Genomic DNA, 23,081 nt, shown 5'->3' on the forward strand with positions numbered 1-23,081 from the left:
GGAAATCAATAATCTACTGAAACAACATATGCAATTCATACAATGGCAACTTACTTCAATCGGGAGTTATGAACAGTCAAAAAGATACATAGTATTGGATTGCACTCACCAATAGTAGTTACACACACTTATTAGTTATACCTTTGTTTTTATTCTCAGGTCTAATTACTTTGATTTTGATATTCTCAGCACCAAACTTATTTCTGAGTACCGTCACAGCATCTGTGGCTTTGACAGATGGTTTTGCATCCATAACAGCTGTCATTAAATCCATTATCATTACATCCACAGCGGCTGCGCGCCTTGGACGTCCGACATCTTCTAACTATGCACGTGCAGAGTTTCGAGGGAATGATAGTGATTGACACTGACCAAGTCAAGGTCATTTGGTTGGAACCATCTGCTAAAGATGTATCAGTTGAGCTTTGTTTTGTCTAGAAAATAAATGCAACGATGGATGAAACAGTTTGTTTGGTTTGGTTTGTTTTGAATTTCGCGCAAAGCTACACGAGGGGTCTTTGTGCTAGCCCTACTTAATTTAGCAGTGTAAGACTAGAAGGAAGACGGCCAGTCATCACCACCCATGGCCAACTCTTGGGCTATTCTTTTACCGACAAATTGTGAGATTGATCGTCATATTGCAATGCCCCAACGGCTGAAAGAGTGAGCATGTTTGGTGTGACGGGGACTCGAACCCGAGTCCCTCATATTACGAGTCGAGTGCCCTAACCACCTGGTCATGCAATACATATATGTATGTGTGTGAGTATATATATATACATATAGCACTGATGCAAACAGATCGGTTTTCAACACTGAAAAATATTTACGCAGTGAAAAAATTAATAAAACTACGAAGTTAATAAACAATTATGAACTATTTGTTATTCTCCACTATCTAAATAAAATTTCGTGATCTGTGTGTGGGTTTTTCTTATAGAAAAGCCACATCGATCTATCTGCTGTGTCCACCAAGGTGGAATAAAAAAACCTGGTTTTAACGTTGTAAATTCGAAAACTTACCGCTGTACCAGCGGGAAACAAATTTCATAATTAAGGGCTTGTATCGTGACGACAAAATTTAGGACTAGATTCTATCAAACCCTAAAATATTTTCATGGAAATTTGAGTCTTGGAGAAACATAATTATCGTTGGGGTAACTGGAGGAATAATTATGTATATTTGTTGTTGTTTAATTGATAATGTCTTTCGATGAAAAGCAAGTCAGCCGTACAGATCAGAACTAAAATATAGTTAATGAAACTAGTTCTTCGTAACCTAGTGATTAGAAATGGCTGATATCCATAACTCAATACCAAATAAACCTAAAAACCAATAATGAGCAGTACTCAATGAATCACCAACGAAATAAGATTGTTCATAACGACATTTTGAACCACATTCCCAATAATACACACGAGGCTGCGCCCTCTTTGTATATTTATTTTCTGAAGGGAAATCTCATTTTCAAATAATTAAGTGAGACATTGATCCGTGCATCGCTGACTATAAGTGCTCGTAGAATAAGACTGTAACGACTTTTGAACAAGAGAAATTTCGATAAGAAATGTCCATAACTAACTTAAAACAAGGTGATATTGCTTTTTGGAAGCAAAAACACGAATTATCTATTAAATATCCTACTTTCAAGCTGGTGATGTAATCTAGCAAAGAAGTCACTAAAAATTCTGCTGTTACTAAACCTTCAGTTCTTTCTAGCTTACTTACTATTCAGTTGTTACTAATTTACTTCCCCATTACACCAAACATACTCGTCCTTTCAGCCACGTGGAAGCGTTAAATGTGACGGTTAATACCACTATTCGTTGGTGAAAGAGTAGCCCAAGAGTTGGCGGTGGGCGGTGATGACTAGCTGTCTTTCTACACTGCTAAATTAGGGACGGCTAGCGCGGATAGCTCTCGTGTAGCATTGCGCGAAATTCAAAAACAAACAAACTAATTAACTTACTTACTAAACCTTCAGTTGTTACTAACTTACTTACAAATCTTCGATTGTTACTAGTTAACTTACTAAACCTTCAGTTATTACTAGCTGACTTACTAAACCTTTAGTTGTTACTAGCTGACTTACTAAACCTTTAGTTGTTACTAACTTACTTACTAAACCTTCAGTTGTTACTAACTTACTTACTAAACCTTCATTTCTTACCTTCTTACTTACTAAACCTTCAGTTGTTACTAACTTCCTTACAAAACCTTTAGTTGTTGCTAGCTTACTTACTAAACCTTCAGTTGCTTACTTACTGACTTACTTACTAAACCTTCAGTTGTTACTGACTTACTTACTAAACCTTTAGTTGTTACTAGCTTACTTACTAAACCTTTAGTTGTTACCTAGCTTACTTACTAAACCAGTTGTTACTAGCTTACTTGCTAAACCTTCAGTTGTTACTAGCTTACTTACTAAACCTTCAGTTGTTACTAGCTTACCTACAAATCTTCAGTTGTTACTAACTTACTTACTAAACCTTCAGTTGTTACTAGCTTACCTACAAATCTTCAGTTGTTACAAGTTTACCTATAAATCTTCAGTTGTTACTAGCTTACTTACTAAACCTTCAGTTGTTACTAGCTTACTTACTAAACCTTCAGTTTTTACTAGCTTACACAAATTTATTAGACCTTTAACAATGTTTAGATTATCATTGAACTGAAAGACTTATATTAAAGTGTTTTATTTTCATTAGAATTTGGTAATCTAATACCTACTTATATATCTATCTTTTTTATGATTACTGACAAGTTATAGAGATCCTTGTTTGTTTCGGAAAGTTATGTAAATTATACAAGGACTATACGCAATAGCTGTCCATAATTATGAGCTATCTAGAGGAAGGTTTTTAGACAACAACACCCAACGCCAACTCTTTAGCTACTGTAATAGAATACTAACCCTAAATTGTACAGCGCTTTCTTTTTTAGCAGAGTCACGAACCAGGGACCTTTACATTCGTGATGTTTGTATCTACAGGTAGTAAGTTTTAAATGAAAAAAAATAAAATGAATACAAACTAATAATAAGATATGGAGACATTTTCATAATTAACAGTCAAGAAACTAATGAAATAATTAACAGACATGAAATTAATAAAGAAATAGAAATAAAGAAATCAAAACTAAAACTTAACAAATCTTATTGGAAGTTAAAACTAAAAAGGTAAATAATAAGTGTAACATCAGCGTGAACGGATGTTCATTTATATACGAAGTTGCTTCAATAGTCTGTGGCGACATCTATGGACAGTATCTAAATTTAGGAAAATACTAAATGTAACTGAAGCTTACTAGCAACTTGTAACACTGTTATTATAGAAATTACTATAAAAACTCGAAGTTTACTCACAGTAAAAATAAAATCATGTTTTTAATTCTTTTGAAGCCAAATAAAAAAATTATGTTTTTATCATTTTTAAGCCTGAATTATACAAATTTTTACATGAATCATCAAGCAAAGAATGATCATACGAGGTAGTTAATAAAAATAATTGCTAAATACAAATGTACAGTTTTTATTGAAATACGTTTCAAGAACAAATTATTTTCAGTAGATTACTAACTGATAACACTAAATTACATATCATCCTATCGAAGAATGCCAGTGAAACGTTTTACGATTCATTTTTAGTTGCCAAAATTTCAAACACTACACCCGATTAAAAAAAAAAACTTCAAGTATTTGTTTTCATTCTTTAATCTCATTAATATTTACTAGGAAAAAGGTTTAAAAATATTAATAAATATATTTGGAACATGAAAAAATTATCACTCTTAATAGTCGCAAAAATACACGTGTTTTACGTTTGTTTTTCAATTTCGCGCAAAACTACACTAGGACTATCTGCACTAGCCGTCCTTGATTTAGGAGTGTAAGACAAGAGGGAAGGCAGTTAGTCATCTGTCTAAACTTTGTTTGTATTTTAATTTCGTACAAAACTGATTGAGCGCTAAGATCGCAACGTCCAAGGCTCGAGTCACATTTACAGTTATGGGCACATTTTAAAAGTGACAGTCAGTCCCATTATACTGTGTAGCTTTGCGCGAAATTAAAAATATGATCAAATATGATCGGATTTTGACAAAACTTGGTGGTCATATGTAGAAATGTATTCCTCGTTTTCTACCAAAAATCTTCCGTGTTCGTCAATAATGACGGATACACGGACGCATTTTCGTACTTTCTGAGAGCCGAATATGACAAGCCCCGTGTGGCAGACGTGCTCTACTTAGTGCCTCTCTAGTTTTTATGTGTTTTTGTTCAGTAAACCGAAGAGAAGAGTTTTTTTGTTGTCTTCTCTTTAAATTAAATTCAAAAACGACTCAAAATAAACCGAAAGGGAGTATTGTTAGTTTTTTTTATTAATGATTAGATTCCTCTGAAACCGTAAGGCTTTATGAATATTTATTAATTACTATGTCAAATATTTGCAAATTTAGTTGTATTATTTCACCAAATTAACACAGTTTGTGAATGAAAATTCTCTTCTGGGAGCTCATATGATTGGTGAGTATGATAAGATACCTGAAGCGTAGTAGTGGTAATAGTGTTTATTAATACGTCTCGTTCGCTTATAAATGTGCATTTAGCACATTAGTTAACAAAATACAACAATGGATTAACAATTAACACTTCAAACGTCCTGGAATCAGGCGTTTGATTCATCAAGAGAAATCTATTAAAACCAGTATTAATCTAAAAGATAATTGAACTGGACTGTACTACTTATGCTCCACTTCAATGTTCTATAGTAATTAAATATTATGTGTATCAAAATCTTGTATAATTATGCAGAGAAACTAGCTGTTTCAGAATACGGAATGACGTTTTCAGGTTCATTGTTTCCATATTCCTCTGATGAGTTTGTTTTTACATGCTACCGTTTGTTTTATTTCTCCTATGTTTGTTTTTTTCTAATTTCAGTTTTATAGGATTTCCTACCATCAAAATTACTTTCACATCAGTCATTCTTAATGCTAAACTCAGGCTAGCAATCATGCGTTCATTTACATACATATGAATTTGTATCTTTTCATCGTATTTTCCGAAACGGAATAAGAACGAAAAACACATAAGAAATCTACAATCTATATCGGCATATTCGCCTTTTTAAGGTTCACTTAATTAATCTGATCCAAAGTATTGCTTAGACTAGTCTGTAATGTTATAAATTTCATTCTCGACTTTTAAACACAGTATCACTATGAGAAACGTGCCTTAGTACACATGGTAATATTTGTTTGTTTGTTTTTCTGTTGCTTTTTGAATTTCGCGCAAAGCTACTCGAGGATTATCTGTGCTAGCCGTCTCTAATTTAGCAGTATAAGACTAGAGGGAAGGCAGCTAGTCATTACCACCCACCGCCAACTCTTGGGCTACTCTTTTACCAACGAATAGTGGGATTGACTGTCACGTTATAACGTCCCCACAGCTGAAAGGTCGAGCACTTTGGTGTGACAGGGACACGTGGTGGTAATTATCAGAGCCAAGAGTAGAAGGAATACACAAATTAAATTGCAGCGCATTTGAAGTTCGAAATTTATTTCTAAATCCAGCTTTTATTTATCAATGTGCTACAATAAGCCGAAGTATTTAAAACCTGCTGGACCGAAGTTATGTAACTTTATGTTTAATGAAAGGTTATCTTGGCATACGAAAAGCTGCTTTTCTTATATGTAATAGATTTAAAAAAAAAAAAGAAAAACACCCATAAATATAAAATATGAAATGTGAAAACGTAAATTTGCATGTATCTCCGCATGAACACAATAGACATTCATGCCAAATTTGGTCCATCAAAAGAGGGCGAAGTAGTGTTTTAAAATGAAAGACACGCCCATAAACCCTAAAACTGCAGAACTGGAAATTTTTATATATCTCTATGTACCCAGTGTACTTCTATACTAAACTTTCTGGAGATCCATTAATATGAGGTGATGTAGTATTTAAAAACGCCATAAAAACCGCAAACTGAAAATGTCTCTGTATCATTCCATGGACCCCATGAACCTCCATACCCAACATGGTGAAGATCTAATAAAATGTTTGGTGTTTTTGTTTGTTTTTCGTGCAAAGCTACACGAGGGCTTTCTGCGCTAGCCGTCGTTAATTTAGCAGTGTAAGGAAGGCAGTTAGTCATTACCACCCACCGCCAACTCTGGGGCTACTCTTTTACCAACAAATAGTGAGATTCACCGTCACATTATAACGACCCACGGCTGAAAGGGCGAGCATGTTTGGTGCGAAGGGGATTCGAACCCGCGCCCCTCAGATTACGAGTCGAACGCCTTAACCTACCTGGCCATGCCGGCCCTGTATTAATATGAGGTGATGTATTATTTAAAAACGCCCATAAAAACCGCAAACTGCGAAACTGAAAATGTCTCTGTATCTTTCCATGGACCCAATAAACTTCCGTACTAAATTTAGTAAAAATCCATCCATACCCTGCGAAGTACTTACATGGACATACAACAGACAGAACTATAATATTTATCTAAATAAACATAAAATATATTTAGATCTACATGACTAATATCACAAGACGAAACCAAGAAACAAAAATATGCATAATTAGTTAAGTTTATAATTATTTTTGTGTCTACAATCTCGTTTTATCATTTTAACACTCAACTTCCTACACCAGCCATAGCCACCTGGTTAGAGCGATCAACTCGTAATATGAGAGTCATGGGTTCGAATCCCTAGTTACCTTCCCTCTAGTCTTACACTGCTACATGAGGGACGACTAGCGCAGATAACCCTCGTGTAACTTTACGCGAAATTCAAAAACAAATAAACACCACCCCTTCCCACAGTTTCGTATTTGTGCTTTATTTGTTAGAGAAGAACAGAGCGTGAACAGAGTTCTTACCATTGACCAAAACGGGAGCATACGACGTGCCTTTTTAAAATTGGGATAGTTAAATCAAAATATATGTCTTTTCTTCCTGAATATGAGAATAAACTATCGAAAGTGTAAAATTGGTTTAGTCAAATTCGTATGTGTTATTCTATACGTTTAGGAACTTTTAAGTTTAGTAAATAATGAACTGTAAGGGTGCCAACCCCTAGAGTGTCAGTAACAGTCAAAGGTCAAAATATGGAAAACCTAGCAACTTTTCTTACAAAAGGTAAACTTGATTGAATGCTGCTTTTTGAGAATTCTATACAGTTGTGGCCTAATCGTTAGCATGCCCAAACTGTAAAAGATTTGTAGTTCGCATTCCACTGCCACAAAAATCGCCCTTCGTAATTTATAGTAACAGTCAAATCCCACTTTTCAATTAAAGCAGACCAAGAGCTCGGCAATGGGTGATGTTGACTGTGGTTATTTCTTCTACTGGCCAAGTGGTTAATGTATTCAACTCGTAATCCGAAGGTCGCGGGTTCGAATCCCCATCACATTAAACATGCTCGCCCTTTCAGCCACGGAGGCGCGTTAAATGTGACGGTTAATACCACTGTTCGTTGGTGAAAGAGTAGCCCAAGAGTCGGCGGTGGGCGGTGATGACTAGCTGCCTTCCCTCTAGTTCTACACTGCTAAGTTAGGGACGGCTAGCGCAGATAGCCCTCGTGTAACTTTGCGCGAAATTAAAAAAACAAAAACAAAAACAACCCTCTACTGGTCAGCTGTGTGTGTGTAGATAGCCCTCGTATCGCTTTGCGCAAAAATTCTAAAACATTTCTTATTCAATAGATGAGAAACAAATTCTGTAGAAGTATGAAAATCAGATATTTATTACAAGAAAATTACACTTTATGGATGCATCTAGATGTAACAATTCAGTAAGAGAGAGTAAAATTCATCTTGATTGCTGGTCGGTTAATGAAGTAATATGGCACTGTTATAAACATTTCTGTCGTCTTCCTCTGTTTAATAACGTGCCACTATTTGAAATATTTATTTTTTCATCATCTGTTTAATAATGTGGCACTATTTGAAATATTTCTTTTTTCATCATCTGTTTAATAACGTGCCACTATTTAAAATATTTCTTTTTTCATCATCTGTTTAATAATGTGGCACTATTTGAAATATTTCTTTTTTCATCATCTGTTTAATAACGTGCCACTATTTGAAATATTTCTTTTTTCATCATCTGTTTAATAACGTGCCACTATTTGAAATATTTCTTTTTTCATCATCTGTTTAATAACGTGCCACTATTTAAAATATTTCTTTTTTCATCATCCGTTTAATAATGTGGCACTATTTGAAATATTTATGTTGTAACTCTATATTTGACATTTAGTAGCTTATTAGTAAGTATATCCTTATCAACATCGATATGGCAAAGTGGTTTGGCACTTAGTATTAATTAATTATCATATGAAAAACATGATGAGAAAAAAAAACCGTTTGGCTAAGTTGCCAGAAATAAAATTCAGTTTAATATCTAGAAATTCGTTGGAGCAAATAAATATTACTTTTGAAAGTATGATTTTGATATTTGTTATTTATTTTAAAATTATCATGTTGAAGTATAATTTGTCCATAAAAGGTATTCGTTTTGTTCTGTTGCAATTGTTTTTATAATATATCATGTACCAGACCACTTTCAAGCTTAAATACCCGCGTTTTGTTGGTTTCAGTTTCATTTTTCTTTATCTCTGATTCGTGTGCAAAAAGTTTCTAATTGTTACTTTCTACCTGCTAGATTTTTATTCGAAGTTTTTGCTCTTTTTCTGAAGTTCTGATATGTCTTTGTTTTTATCTTCTTTCCCAGTTGCAAGAAAAATACGAGAACATAACCAATTGAGAGTCATCATAATATATGGTACGAAAGTGATATTACACGTTTGTACTACATTGGAAAAAATGCTACACTAAACTTCTTTGCGTTAATTATCTGTAAATAATAATTTGACTAATATAATATTAACGGTGATATTCGTCATTTAGGATGTTGAGAAATCGGTTTTTAAAGTTTAAGCTATTATCATAAGTTGAAACTTACAGCTTGTAAATTATTTTAATATTAAAACGAACCGATTGTGTACAATTACTAAGTATTAGTTGTTGTTGTTGTTTTAATAGTCCAAAACAATATCTAAGAGGATAAAACTGTACGTTATTATTCCGATCGATATCGTTTTTATGTCATTTTAAAGTTTATAATATATTGCTCTAAGACTCATTTTCTATTCATTTTTTGTCAGATTAATACTTGCTTTTATTATGAATTAAATTTATATTTTATATTACTATTGTAGGCTAACAACACATTTTCGTGATGTCGCTCTGATGACTTATATACTTTATAATATCTTTAGGAAAAGTATGTTAAAGAAAGACATTAGCTTACTCTTAAGCCAACAAACTGATGTTCACCATGATTACTGAGAACGCCACCTGGTGGAACATATCTATAGAGCCTCAACTGAATGTTTCCTTTATAATTTGGACTGATAATGAGAAAGAAAAAGACAACTTTACATCGACGGAAAACTCCTCCGTTCCGGAAGGTATTCAAGCACTCATGTACGTTATGTACACAACAATTTCTCTCGCTGCCGTGGGTGGAAATGGGATAGTATGTTACACTGTACTTGCTGATCGGCGCATGCGCACGGTCACAAATTATTTTATCGTCAACTTAGCCGTGGGAGACCTGCTGATGGCCATCTTATGCATTCCTTTTACTTTTGTGGTCAACTTAATTCTTCACCACTGGCCATTTGGCACAGCCTTATGTGTCGTGGTCACTTACGCCCAAGGTGTATCGGTATTCATTAGCGCTTACACCATGATAGCTATCAGCGTTGACAAGTACATCGCCATCATAAAACCCCTGAGACCACGGATGACAAAACTACAGGCAAAACTATTGATCTTCCTGGTGTGGGCGGTGGCGATCATCACCCCATTGCCCACTGCTATAGTCTCTCGACTTGTGGCAGCAAAGAGTTCAGATGGTTACCACTGCACCGAGGTCTGGGATCCTCCAGAACAACGTTACTATTACGGGATGTCTCTGATGACGCTCCAATACTTTCTTCCTTTGATGGTACTCATTTTTACCTACACGAGAATAGCCATGGTGGTATGGGGGAAGCGAACCCCTGGGGAAGCAGAGGATGGTAGGGACCAGAGACTGGCGGCATCGAAACGAAAAGTGAGTTTTTATGTCTTGTATCGACCTACCTTATAACATTAACTATATATATATATATATATCAAACTGTATCGACCTACCTTATAACATTAACTATATATATATCAAACTGTATCGACCTACCTTATAACATTAATATATATATATATATCAAACTGTATCGACCTACCTTATAACATTAACTATATATATATATATCAAACTGTATCGACCTACCTTATAACATTAACTATATATATATCTATATATATATATCAAACTGTATCGACCTACCTTATAACATTAATATATATATATCAAACTGTATCGACCTACCTTATAACATTAACTATATATATATCAAACTGTATCGACCTACCTTATAACATTAACTATATATATCAAACTGTATCGACCTACCTTATAACATTAACTATATATATATCAGGCTGTATCGACCTACCTTATAACATTAACTATATATATATCAAACTGTATCGACCTACCTTATAACATTAACTATATATATATCAAACTGTATCGACCTACCTTATAACATTAACTATATATATATCAGGCTGTATCGACCTACCTTATGGCATTAACTATATATATATCAGGCTGTATCGACCTACCTTATAACATTAACTATATATATATCAGGCTGTATCGACCTACCTTATAACATTAACTATATATATATCAAACTGTATCGACCTACCTTATAACATTAACTATATATATATATATCAGGCTGTATCGACCTACCTTATAACATTAACTATATATATATCAGGCTGTATCGACCTACCTTATAACATTAACTATATATATATCAGGCTGTATCGACCTACCTTATAACATTAACTATATATATCAGGCTGTATCGACCTACCTTATAACATTAACTATATATATCAAACTGTATCGACCTACCTTATAACATTAACTATATATCAAACTGTATCGACCTACCTTATAACATTAACTATATATATCAAACTGTATCGACCTACCTTATAACATTAACTATATATATCAAACTGTATCGACCTACCTTATAACATTAACTATATATATATCAAACTGTATCGACCTACCTTATAACATTAACTATATATATATATCAAACTGTATCGACCTACCTTATAACATTAACTATATATATATCAAACTGTATCGACCTACCTTATAACATTAACTATATATATATCAAACTGTATCGACCTACCTTATAACATTAACTATATATATATCAAACTGTATCGACCTACCTTATAGCATTAACTATATATATATCAAACTGTATCGACCTACCTTATAGCATTAACTATATATATATCAAACTGTATCGACCTACCTTATAACATTAACTATATATATATCAAACTGTATCGACCTACCTTATAACATTAACTATATATATATCAAACTGTATCGACCTACCTTATAACATTAACTATATATATCAAACTGTATCGACCTACCTTATAACATTAACTATATATATATCAAACTGTATCGACCTACCTTATAACATTAACTATATATATATCAAACTGTATCGACCTACCTTATAACATTAACTATATATATATATCAAACTGTATCGACCTACCTTATAACATTAACTATATATATCAAACTGGATTATTTTATCACTAGCCACCACCACACTGCTATAGCTGCAGACTTATACTGCTAGAAACCGGGTTTCGATAATCGTGGTGGCAAATCAAAGAAAGCCCTTTGTGCAGCTTTGTGCTTGATAACAAACAACAAGAAGTTGTCAACAGTTATTTTGGGTTATTTCATAATTATGATCTACATATATATATATCGGGATCAACACCATATTTTAGATTATTTAGTTCTAAGCTATATAATTGGCTTATTATATTTGTCAGAAGTTTTTAATGGATAGCCACTTGGAAACATGACCTGGTTGTCATAGTAACTGTTACAGGTGTTTAACAGGAAGAATACAAACAACTTTGTGGTTGTTACACAGTGTAGTAAACACTTTCGCAGGTTTCACAGCATCTTATATTTCTGTCCAGTTTGACAAAAATTCCTTTCTAAAGTGCTGCAAAGTTGTGTCATTATATAACCTTTCCAGTTGTGATTTACTTAAGTTAACAAAAATAAAACGAATTCGTGACACGAACTCATTAATCAGTTTTGTTGTTCGTTTTTTTCACATTGTAGTATACTGAAAGTACGAACCAAAAGGCTTAGTATGTTGTTAGAGTCACTATTAATATAAGTTATGTATCGTTGGAAGTGCTGTTTTTGAAAATAACCAAAAACTCACTTGTGAAGTTAATGTTTCGTGTAGTGAGGTGTATTCTCACTGTCAAATTATTATTGCAACTGAAAAATTTGTTCAATCGTTGTTTGTAACGATTTTAAGGATCAAAGGTAAACAAAGGCTAACACTGATGTATCAGAGTCGGATATCAACATCCAAGTGCTATTGTGTTCAATTCAATTTTTACTTGTACAGGTATCGCTTTTGATCAGATGTTGTCACTTTGAAACTACAAAATCAGGACTCATATCCTCTATTACTATCACTTTATTTCATGCAATACTCGTAACGTGTGCATCGCTGCCAATGTACAATACTGACGAACCGATATAACGTTTGATATATAAGGAGATTCGGTATATTTGTTTGTTTGTTATTATAGAGCAAAGCCACATTGGACTACCTGCTATGCCCACCGCAGGAACTGAACCTCATAACGTACAGCTTTTAGAAATATTGTAATAGCTTTGAGTATTACTTATTTAAGGTGTGTTGATATTTCTCGTAACATTACATTAAATTGCCCTGTGGGGATTTTATTGATTAATTATTTGGAATCTAGCACAAAGCTACACATGGACTATCTGTGCTCTGCCTACCACGGGTATCGAAACCCAGTTTCTTGCGGTGTGAGTCTGTGCCACTGGGAAGTGGGGCGGTAGATTTTACCGCGAACATTAGATTCGTTGGTATTCAACGCTTCGCCAACAATCGGTGTTTCGGAACATATTGTTTCACTGAAATTCTAACTTGATCAAAACAAATCTTATTAAATACGACACAAAATTAAACAGTACACAGGACTAAAACAAATATCGTTTTTGAAGTACTGTAATTGTGTAAATGACTTATAACAAGTGCTCTATGTTATTTTTAATTCAAATGATAGATTATTTTATTTTCAATGTACAAGGTGCATTATGTTATTCTTAACACAAACGGTAAATAAAGATATTTTAACTCGTAAGATACATTACCTTACTTTCAGCACAGCACGTGTTAACTTACAAACAAATGTTATTCGTTGCACCTAGATATTTCGAAACATTAGCCGAAAACCGAAACAAAAATGATTAAACCCGACTTGTTATTTTCCAAACAAAACTGAATATTATTAATTTTTTTTTTTTCACAAGGGCCATCAATATTTCGCAGCGCCTGTCATAACCATAATATCAAACAGATGAGTTACCTATAAATATCTTTCTAAATACAAGTAAGCATGCAAGTAATTAATTATTAGGCATATGAAATGAACTTAGGAATTTGACCATATTACCCATTCCTTGACTTTCATTTCAAGTACTTTTATTCTTGTAGAAGAAACACGTGTTACGATTTGGAAACAGTTAATGATTTTTTTTTAAATCATTCGTGGTAGAAAGAGACTTCTTTGGAATAAAAAATTGTTTATTTGTAGTTGTTAATCAAAAACAAATAGAAATTGCTAATAAAAACACGACAAAGCAGATTACTGATGCAGCTTAACATTATCACAAATTAAGAATGAATTAAACGTTTTTGTTTAATTAATCATTATTCGTCAATCATTCATCGTTAAACAATGGTTTCCTGTCATTTTTGGTGGACTTTTATACTAGTTACATAATAATGTTATTCACGAAAATTATAGAAATTAACTAAATCGAATTTGTCTGTTGTACCTATAAAATTCACCTTATCTTCACTTATTTCAGTCTCAAAATTAATCCCTAATCACCACATTTTGAGTGAAAACTGCGCACAAAAAGAAAATGTGGAAAACAAAAAAGTACATGTGCATTCTGAAAGATGAAGTAACAAAGAGTATTGTGTCTTTTCACTGTATTCTAGATCAGAACTATAAAAAAGGTTTGATAGAAATAAACGTTTATTTTTCTTCACGTTAGAAAGCCAAGTTGATAATGTGTGTAAAATACCAAAAGAATATTTACTAACACTTGTTCACTTTTTAAACACTGACTCCATAAAGTTGGCAATAGTTGGCGTGTTCGAAGTCCAATTTAAGCATTAAGCCAAATATATGAACGTACCGTAAGGCTTAGCTAAAACACTAGTTGATAAATTTTATTTAGTTTTTAACTACAACTCAACTTCTGAATTAAACTGTTTTGCTGTTATATCATATAATCACTAAATATAAAGACTAAAAAACAAACCTTTCTAAATCAACGTGAATATTTAGCACTCAACATAAGCATCATAGTTGGCCTGAGAACAACCAAATGATGGTATTGTTGCTAAGCGACAATGTATATTGTTACCAAGTTAGAAGCGAGAAAGATACTTAACAGTGTGATGAAGGCCTTTTACAGTTAGCGATCATAATAAACCAAGCAAGAACGTATGAAACAAAATTAGCATTATATATATATATAAACATGCTAGCTCTGTCTTTTATATGTCCATGTAACTATGTAGCAGGGTTTGGATGGATCTACACCAAAATTGAGATGAAAGTTTTAGGTCCCAGCGGAAGTTCTCAAAAAACCTTAAAACTTTGTGTTTTGCGTTTTATGTTTGTTTTTCTTACAGTTACATATAAAGGAACCAACTTTATGTCCTAAGATAACAGTTCATTAAACATGAATTTACGTAACTTCTGTCTACAGAACAGAAACTCCAGTTAGTTATGTAATGAGAATGCATCAAACATGTGAAATAGATTAGCATCATTCAGAACTTTTTAGATGCCATTTATAATGTTACAGAACAAAAGCTAAGTTATTTGTTTTGCTTTACTTGTTTGTTTTCTTCAAATTAAGTTTGTTCATTTCTGAATATACAATTAAAAAGGTACTCTCCAACCTTTCTGTATTTACAGTTTTTTAGTTCCACGTTATTCGTAGAGGAATTAATCAACAATGGATACTCAAAATTCAGAAACATGTAAATACAATGTAAATGGGATACAAAATAACTTATACATTTAACAAGTCCGATGTTAGTTATTAAGTACAAAAATTATGTAAAGTGTTCGCTGTTCTTTTCCCACTACGGGTATCAAAACTCGGTTTCTAGCACTGCAAGTCCGCTGACGTGCCACTGGAGAGGAAGAAAAATTTATTAAGCAAAAATTGCGTGGGGCTACAAAATACTTTCTTAAGCCGTCATGCATTTTATAGGATTTTCATTAATAGAATTTTTAATAATTCAGATTTGATAAGAAACAGATGGGGTCCTGATGAAACATTTGTTGGGGTACTTATCACATCCGGTTCTGTTTCCATTTCAGATGGTGAAAATGATGGTTACTGTTGTTACGGTTTTTACGCTGTGTTGGCTACCTTTCAACACCTTGATCGTAGTGGGCGATCAAAATCAATCAATCTGGTATCACGAGCATATTGAGTACGTCTGGTTTGTTTGTCACTGGCTGGCTATGAGCCACGCCTCCTACAATCCTATCATCTACTGTTGGATGAATTCCAAGTTCCGCAACGGCTTCCGGCAGGTATTTTGTCTTCTCCTACCTTGCACGCGGGGCAGTCGTCCAGTTCATTTTCGAGAAAGAAAAAATCTTAGAAGTCGTACTTGTACAAGTGAGCGAACCACCAGTTTCATGACGTCGGTGACGTTCACCGCTGTATCCAACGTGAGCCAAGGCTTATCCACGAAGAAGGACAGCACGTTACCTACCAGGACTAGGTTCAGGCGCCATACTTCTAAATTTGAAGACGAAACTGCTACACGCTGTAATTTTGAGTAAATCATTTCCTTTAGTTGAAAGGTTAGTTTCATATTTTTGTTAGAGAGCAAGCTTACACACAATCCAAGACTTGATAATCAAACACTGATTTCCTTTCTTTCCATTCATCATAACGATAAAACAAATGTAAGCATTGTTTCAATATTGGTTTACAAAATGTGTAAAATTGATTCGTTGTAACATTACTATTTGGGGAATTTCATTGACAAATGAAATCGGATTGGCTTTAAGGCATAACGGCAGGAATGCACGAGCCCTCAACCCCAACAATATAAATGTTATTTCCCAATAGATCCATCGAAAAGAAACTTCAAAACTTTATCTGTATACAAAGTTCATTTTTACATACTTCAAACTTACTCTATTAAAATGTGTATTACATGGTGTTTTAAACTGCTTTTGACATAGAATCTCTTACAGTAATATAATGTTAATTTATTGATTAGGCTACAGGATTTTAAATTCCGTGTTATTTCAGTAAACAAAACCAAATGAGGCATAATACCCAAACTAACTTATGTTTAACTAATTCGCAAGTCCCCACAGGCTCTTTGGAATCATGTTCTTTTTTTATTATTATTTTAGTTGTGTTTTGATAATCCACTCCAAAACGTTTATTCAATGGTTTCCGAACTTTATGCGAAGCAACCCGAGAGTTATCTGTGCTCGCAGTCCCTAATTTAGCAGTGGTAGACTGGAGGGAGAGCAGCTAGTCATCACCACCTTCCGTCATCTCTTTAACGACTTATCAACAAACAGTGGGATTAACCGTAACATTATAAAGTTCCCATGGGTAAAAAGTATTAGCATGTTCGATGGAGATTCGAACCCGTGACCCACAGGTTGTGAGTAAGAGCATCTTAGCCACAAGACCATGTAAAGTTTTTACTTTAAACGGAAACCTTGAGGTCGCTCAATATATATTTTATTTGCATTACTTTATCTAAAAGTGTATCACTTGTATCATCATGAGTGAGCTATAAGCATTTACGAGACATTTTCAGTCTGTGTGCGATTTAGAAAAAACAATTACCTTTGCCCCTAAAGGTCACGAAGGCTATGATTTCACCTCTCTCTCTTTGTTGTGTGTGTGTGCGCACACGCGCGTGTGGAAGATTTCTCAAAACCGGCCGAGAAGATTTGGAGTAAAGTTGGTAGATATTTGGAATATGATTCAGCTTAGAAGTTAGTAGTTTTGGAAGTGTTGAGTTCAAAGATCAAGAATACAACAAGATCACGAAAATCCAAAACATCTCTAACTGTTAACATGAGGGCCGGTTTTTCACATTATTTTTGCATTGTGACTCAATCAAAAATAATCGAATTTGGTGGGTATATAGAACGATATTCCTCATTATTCTGCCAAAAATGGTTTGTATCCATTGATAACAGACATATGGAGACGTTTTCGATTCTTTTTAAGAGCCAAATATGGTCAACGCTGCACAATAAAGGTATACGCTCTACTGAGTGCCCCTCTAGTTATAATTCAAAAGGTTTTAATCTTCAAGATGTCCCCAGATTTTTTATTGCATAACTGAACGTTTTCCTTACTCACTTAAGATGAGGATGAACCGAAGAGATCTCACCCTATACTAATAACAATAAACTGGCGATGTTCGAACAAGTGGTTGTTTTTATTTTTAATTTACACTTTAACTTACAATCTTCAATGATAATGTTTAAGTATTAAGTAATAACTATTAAGCACACTGTGTAGTATACACTTAATACTCTCCTTGTGTGTTTAGATTATTCTACGAAAGTGGAGGCGCCCTGAAAAATATACTCTCGTAACCAATGACGTTACATATATATTTAACATACGAATCGCAGCGCAAATCTATAAACATGCTAACGTTATTTTTCTGCGATTGCTGTTTAAATCATATTTGTGATTAATTTACTTAATTTAGAACACATCACAATACGCTGAAATACAGGTTGTGTTTCAAAACGTCTCTTGATAAACAAACGAAACGCTTGATGATTTAACCAAATATATGCATATGAATTTGTATATGTAGCCGATAGACTGAGAAAAGTAAATACAAGAGTATACAAGACTAAGGAACGACTTTATTCCATTATATTTATACAGCAGTATTGCAAGTCAAATATATATGTAAAAAAACGGCTGGTATGGGGAGAGAAAGCATTATGTAGAGGAGCGAACAACGCTTCGACCTTCTTTGGTCATCGTCAGGTTCATATTATTGAAAAAATATATTTTAGTTTGTTTTTGAATTTTGTGCAAAGCTACACGAGGGCTATCTCGCTAGCCGTCCCTAATTTATCAGTGTAAGACTAGAGGGAAAGCAGTTAATCACAACTACCCACCGCCAACTCTTATGCTACTCTTACCTACAAATAGTAGGATATAACGCCTCCACGGCTGAAAGGACGAGCATGTTTGGTATGACGTGGATTCAAGCTCACGACCCTCACGAGTCGAGTGCCTTAACCACCTGGCCATGCCGGGCCTAAAAAAAAATGTTAAAGAATAGAAATGGAAAGAAACATACTAACTGACAAACTTTGAATAAGAGGATGTGATCAGAATTGTATGGATTGGAACCCATATATACTCTAAATGTGAAAAGGAAAATTGAAGAATATAACTTGTCAAGATAAACGTAAAACATCAATTTCCGGATATTATCCAGTTCAATAAGAATAAAGTATAACTAACATTCATAAGCAAGTTTAATACCTAATGCTGAGAGCAGGTCTGGTAGTAGTAGCCCCCAATGGTTCAGCGGTATGTCTTCGGACTCACAACGCTAAAAACCGGGTTTCGATACTCGTGGTAGGCAGAGCACAGATAGCTCATTGTACAGCTTTGTGCTCAATTCAAAACAACAACAGGTCTTGTAGTTATGGTGCAATTTGTTGGTTTCGGCTTTTTGTCCCTTTCATTGAACACGCTCGCCCTTTCAGTTGGTGATATTATAATAGGAATTTAAAAGATAAACCAAGAGTTCTTGATGACGAGAAACAGACTTGAAATAAAAATGTATCTTTTAACCTAATATGAGTGTTAAATTAAACTAAGCGTTGTGGTGAACCAACTGCCATCCCTCTAGTCTATCACTAGAGAAGTTAAATGACAGCTAGCACAGATAGTCCTCGTGTAGCTTTACGCGAAATTCAAAACAAAGCAAAACAAACCTGATGCACAATTAAGCAAACTACAAACTCTACAAAGCACAGCCGTCAGTAGTGTATATAAATTTAAGCTTTCTTAAGCAAATACGCGAATATCCAGACACTCTAGAAACAGAGTCATTCTAAAATAAACTTCTGAATAGGTAGATTGTGTACTTTCGGGTCACCCGGCAGGACAGCGGTAAGTTTCGGACCTGCAACATTAAATAAAGGCGTTCGATTCTCTCGGTGAACACAACATATAGCCCGATGTGGCTTTGTTACAGGAAAACACACACGTAAGAAAATTTACTTCCGGAAAAACGTAAACAAAACGAATTAGTTCGCTAACTAAGTAGTTGTATCAAATATAATGGAAATAAGACTAAGTTGCTCTCACCTACAAACACTGTTATACCTATAACACATCAGCCACCTCCTGCTAGACTTACCTAACCCTATCATTTGTGTTGTGCATATACTACGTATTAAAACGGTGTTTGTGTTAAATACGTACTAAGTATATTAACAAACGAACAGGCATTGGCATAAGGTGGGCTATTTGTGAAATGTAAGACTGCCGACATTCCAAATAAAGCGAGATTTATACAAGCCCAAATGCTCACACGTTGCACATGGATGGACATGACCATGATAGGTGTAGTGCAATTACATCAGTAGTTTTTGCATAAGTACAGAACCCTCATTTATGAGATACTAGGAACTTATCAACGCTTCCCAATTAAAACGTATAAAATAACATCAGTGCGGGGCGAGGGACGACATCCTAATAATAACCCGACCCTCCCAGTTTTATCGAGTACATAGGTAGACAATGTCTCCTTAATCCCTTTTCGACCAATCATCTTACCTTCCCAGAAGAAAGAAAAAATTGATAAAATATTATACATTGTATATCTAATTGGTTTATTGTACATCTCGTTAAAGAAAAGCCCTACAAACCATAGATATATTTGGTTCAGTGTTAAAATCCCTTCTGTTACGGCCCGGCCTGGCCAAGTCACTAGACTCGTAAGCTGAAGGTCGCGACTTCGAATCCCTATTACACCAACCATGCTCGCCCTTTCAGCCGTGGAGGCATTATAATGTTACGGTGAATCCCACTATTCGTTGGTAAAAGAGTAGCCCAAGAGTTGGCGGTGGGTGGTGATGACTAGCTGCCTCCCCTCTAGTCTTACAGTGCTAATTTAAGGACGGCTAGCCCAGATAGCCCGTGAGTAGCTTTGCGCGAAATTCAAAACAAACTGAACCCTTTTGTTATAAAATTTCACTACTGTGGTAAGCAGTGGCTTAAAAATTAAATTTCAAACGTCACAGCTGCTTAAAGCGACCGTCGTGTGCTCTTTTCTTGTTGTGTATGACACAAATGTTGCTATGGTAACACCTTATATCCGTATTCTTTAAATAATTACCGTTTCTAACCACGGGTTTGTACTTCGTTCAGAAAACAATGCTTCACATGTATTGGTTCGTAATTATCTAAATATCAAATAAGGCCTGAGCTTACAACGTAAACTTCCCATAATCTTAGGTTAGTTTCAGCTCGATACGAGTTTTGTTTATTAAGTGACTTTAACATTGTTAGGTAGAATATATAATTGTTTAATTAACTTTTGAGCACCTGGAGAAAATTCCAGAAACTATAAAGTCACGTGACAGCATTAAAAGCGCGCATAAATAAAACTACAGATTTACCTCACATGAACGAGATCGTAATTCCTAAGAATCAATTTGCAGAATTATTTAACAACGTTTATCAAATTTATTCTAAGTAAATTACTATAATAATGTGGAACAATAGTCGTACGATAATGGAAAAGATAAACAAGCTAGAGTGCTTGAAATTTATGGTAAATAGAAATGGCTGAATATCCAGTGACTGCGCTTGTTGATATGTGTTACAAGTTCCTATGGTGACCTATAATATAATTATCACCAATTACCTTAAGCTATGTTAGATGTAACCGTTAAAATTAAGTTACCTGCAATAAGCTTTGAAACCACAAGTTAGTTACCATGATAACCCATAATACCGTTAATGTTAAATACCATGTATCTTGTATTAGTTTGTTATTACTAAAAATGCACCAAGTATTGTTCATATAATCCAGACACAATGATTTTATCCATTTTTAATGATTTCACATATTAAAACAATTTTTGTGACGAGCTTCGAAAACTTGACATGTTCCTTTAAAACCAAAACTGTTTGCTGTGTTTGTTTGTTTTTTTAATTTCGCGGAAAGCTACTCGAGGGCTATCTGCGCTAGCCCTCCCTAACTTTGCAGTGTAAGACTAAAGGGAAGGCAGCTAATCATCACCACCCACCGCCAACTGTTAGGCTACTTTTTTGCCAATGAATAGTGGGATTGACCGTCGCGTTATAACGCGCTCACAGCTGAAAGGGGCGAGGATGTTTGGTGCGACCGGGATTCGAGCCAAACTGTACTCGTAAAGTATTCTGAAATCTTACTAAAGCTTGATTGGAAGCAAATAAATCTAAAATCTTGGCTGCTTTTTAAAATGCTTTTCGAAATTTGTTTTCTGAAAGAGAATTTTGAAGAAAATTTAACAGTTTTATTACGTTCAATAAAAAGTGGTTATAATAGGAAATGTGTATTTCGCGAGTGAAACAAATGTCTTAATATGAGACATTTTTTTAAACCCCAAACAAGTTTGAGGAGGGTTTGTAAAGTTTATTGGAGTTTGTACCAATATTAAATATTTTGCTTCACTTTATAAGTTAATTGACTTTCCTCTCATGAATACGTGTATATATTTAAACTACCGTTACTTATATGGATACTTAAACATTTCTAATGGTTAATGTTTCATAATAGAATTACTTTGTTACGGAAATTGTGTTCGCATGTTGTAAAGTTAGCAAAGTCAACCATTTACAAGATTGTTGTATTAAAATAAATTAAAGGTTTGCATCTGAATTTCATGTACATTTATTTTATTGTCAACACTGTTCAATGTGAATGTTGTGCCAATAAAATATACATTTGTTATGGACGAAATTGGTGTTTTTTTGTAGATCTGTAAACCTATGCAAAGGGCTAACTTTTTCAACAGAAAGTCCCTCCTTCCTAGTGACACAGTGGTATGGTTGTGTACTTGTACTGCTAGAAACAGAGTTTCGATAACCGTATTGAATAGAGCACAGATAGCCCTTTCAGTAGCTTTGAGCTTAATAACAAACATTCAACAGAAGATTTGTTTCGTCTGACGGTTATCAAGTTAGTGATTTGATTTCTCTCGCTTCCAGTCATTTTGTGTGAAAACAAAATCCGGCGTGACAATCAGCCTCATTCCAAACGGCTGCGTGTGAAAAAAACAAAAAAAAGTTACTTTTCGTACAGACTGTTGGAAGTTAACCAATGTAATAACTATTTAAATTCCGGTATCAACCAATCAACGGAGAGAAAACGAATTCGTATACCCATCCAGCAACAAGTGCACTTTTTCTTTTCGTAGTTTTGCGATTATGTTCAACAGCCAGATTATACCGGTATCTATTTTAAACAAAGCATCTTTAACAAACGGTATAGACTATTGAACGTCAGAGTAAACTTCAAAAGTTGTACCTTGACGAACGTTAAGGCTTAAACATCACAATATTGAGAAAAAACAAACATTTGATATCTTATAAAAGATCGAATCCACGATTTTCTAGTTCACATCGAGCACTTTGTGTTTAAAATCAATATAAAAAAGAAACAATAAATTATAAAATAAGATTCCATTGCTATCAGCCTCTTACCTAGTTAAAAGTA

The 23,081-nt window shown here is 34.2% G+C and overlaps 1 protein-coding gene across 2 annotated transcripts; it reads left to right on the forward strand.

The window, feature by feature from the left end:
- The first annotated feature begins 8,745 nt into the window (after positions 1–8,745).
- Positions 8,746–22,313, forward strand: LOC143234294 (RYamide receptor-like). Of its 2 annotated transcripts, XM_076471540.1 has the most exons (4): positions 8,746–8,797; positions 9,294–10,135; positions 15,661–16,155; positions 16,720–22,313. In XM_076471540.1, exons 2-3 carry the CDS (start codon positions 9,344–9,346, stop codon positions 16,132–16,134), a joined length of 1,266 nt encoding a protein of 421 aa, XP_076327655.1. In that variant the 5' UTR covers positions 8,746–8,797; positions 9,294–9,343; the 3' UTR covers positions 16,135–16,155; positions 16,720–22,313. The 2 variants fall into 2 exon arrangements, with proteins under 2 accessions (XP_076327655.1, XP_076327654.1); XM_076471539.1 differs by having other exon boundaries at positions 15,661–22,313.
- Positions 22,314–23,081: the final 768 nt, after the last annotated feature.

Source organism: Tachypleus tridentatus, chromosome 12 (genome assembly GCF_004210375.1).
Source record: "Tachypleus tridentatus isolate NWPU-2018 chromosome 12, ASM421037v1, whole genome shotgun sequence".
NCBI lineage: Eukaryota > Metazoa > Arthropoda > Merostomata > Xiphosura > Limulidae > Tachypleus > Tachypleus tridentatus.

Excerpts from the sequence above, each read along its gene's own strand:
- LOC143234294 (XM_076471539.1), top strand. The coding sequence starts at position 9,344 with ATGTTCACCATGATTACTGAGAACGCCACCTGGTGGAACATATCTATA. Across the intron at positions 10,136-15,660 it reads TGGCGGCATCGAAACGAAAA|ATGGTGAAAATGATGGTTAC; the intron begins GTGAGTTTTTAT and ends TTTCCATTTCAG.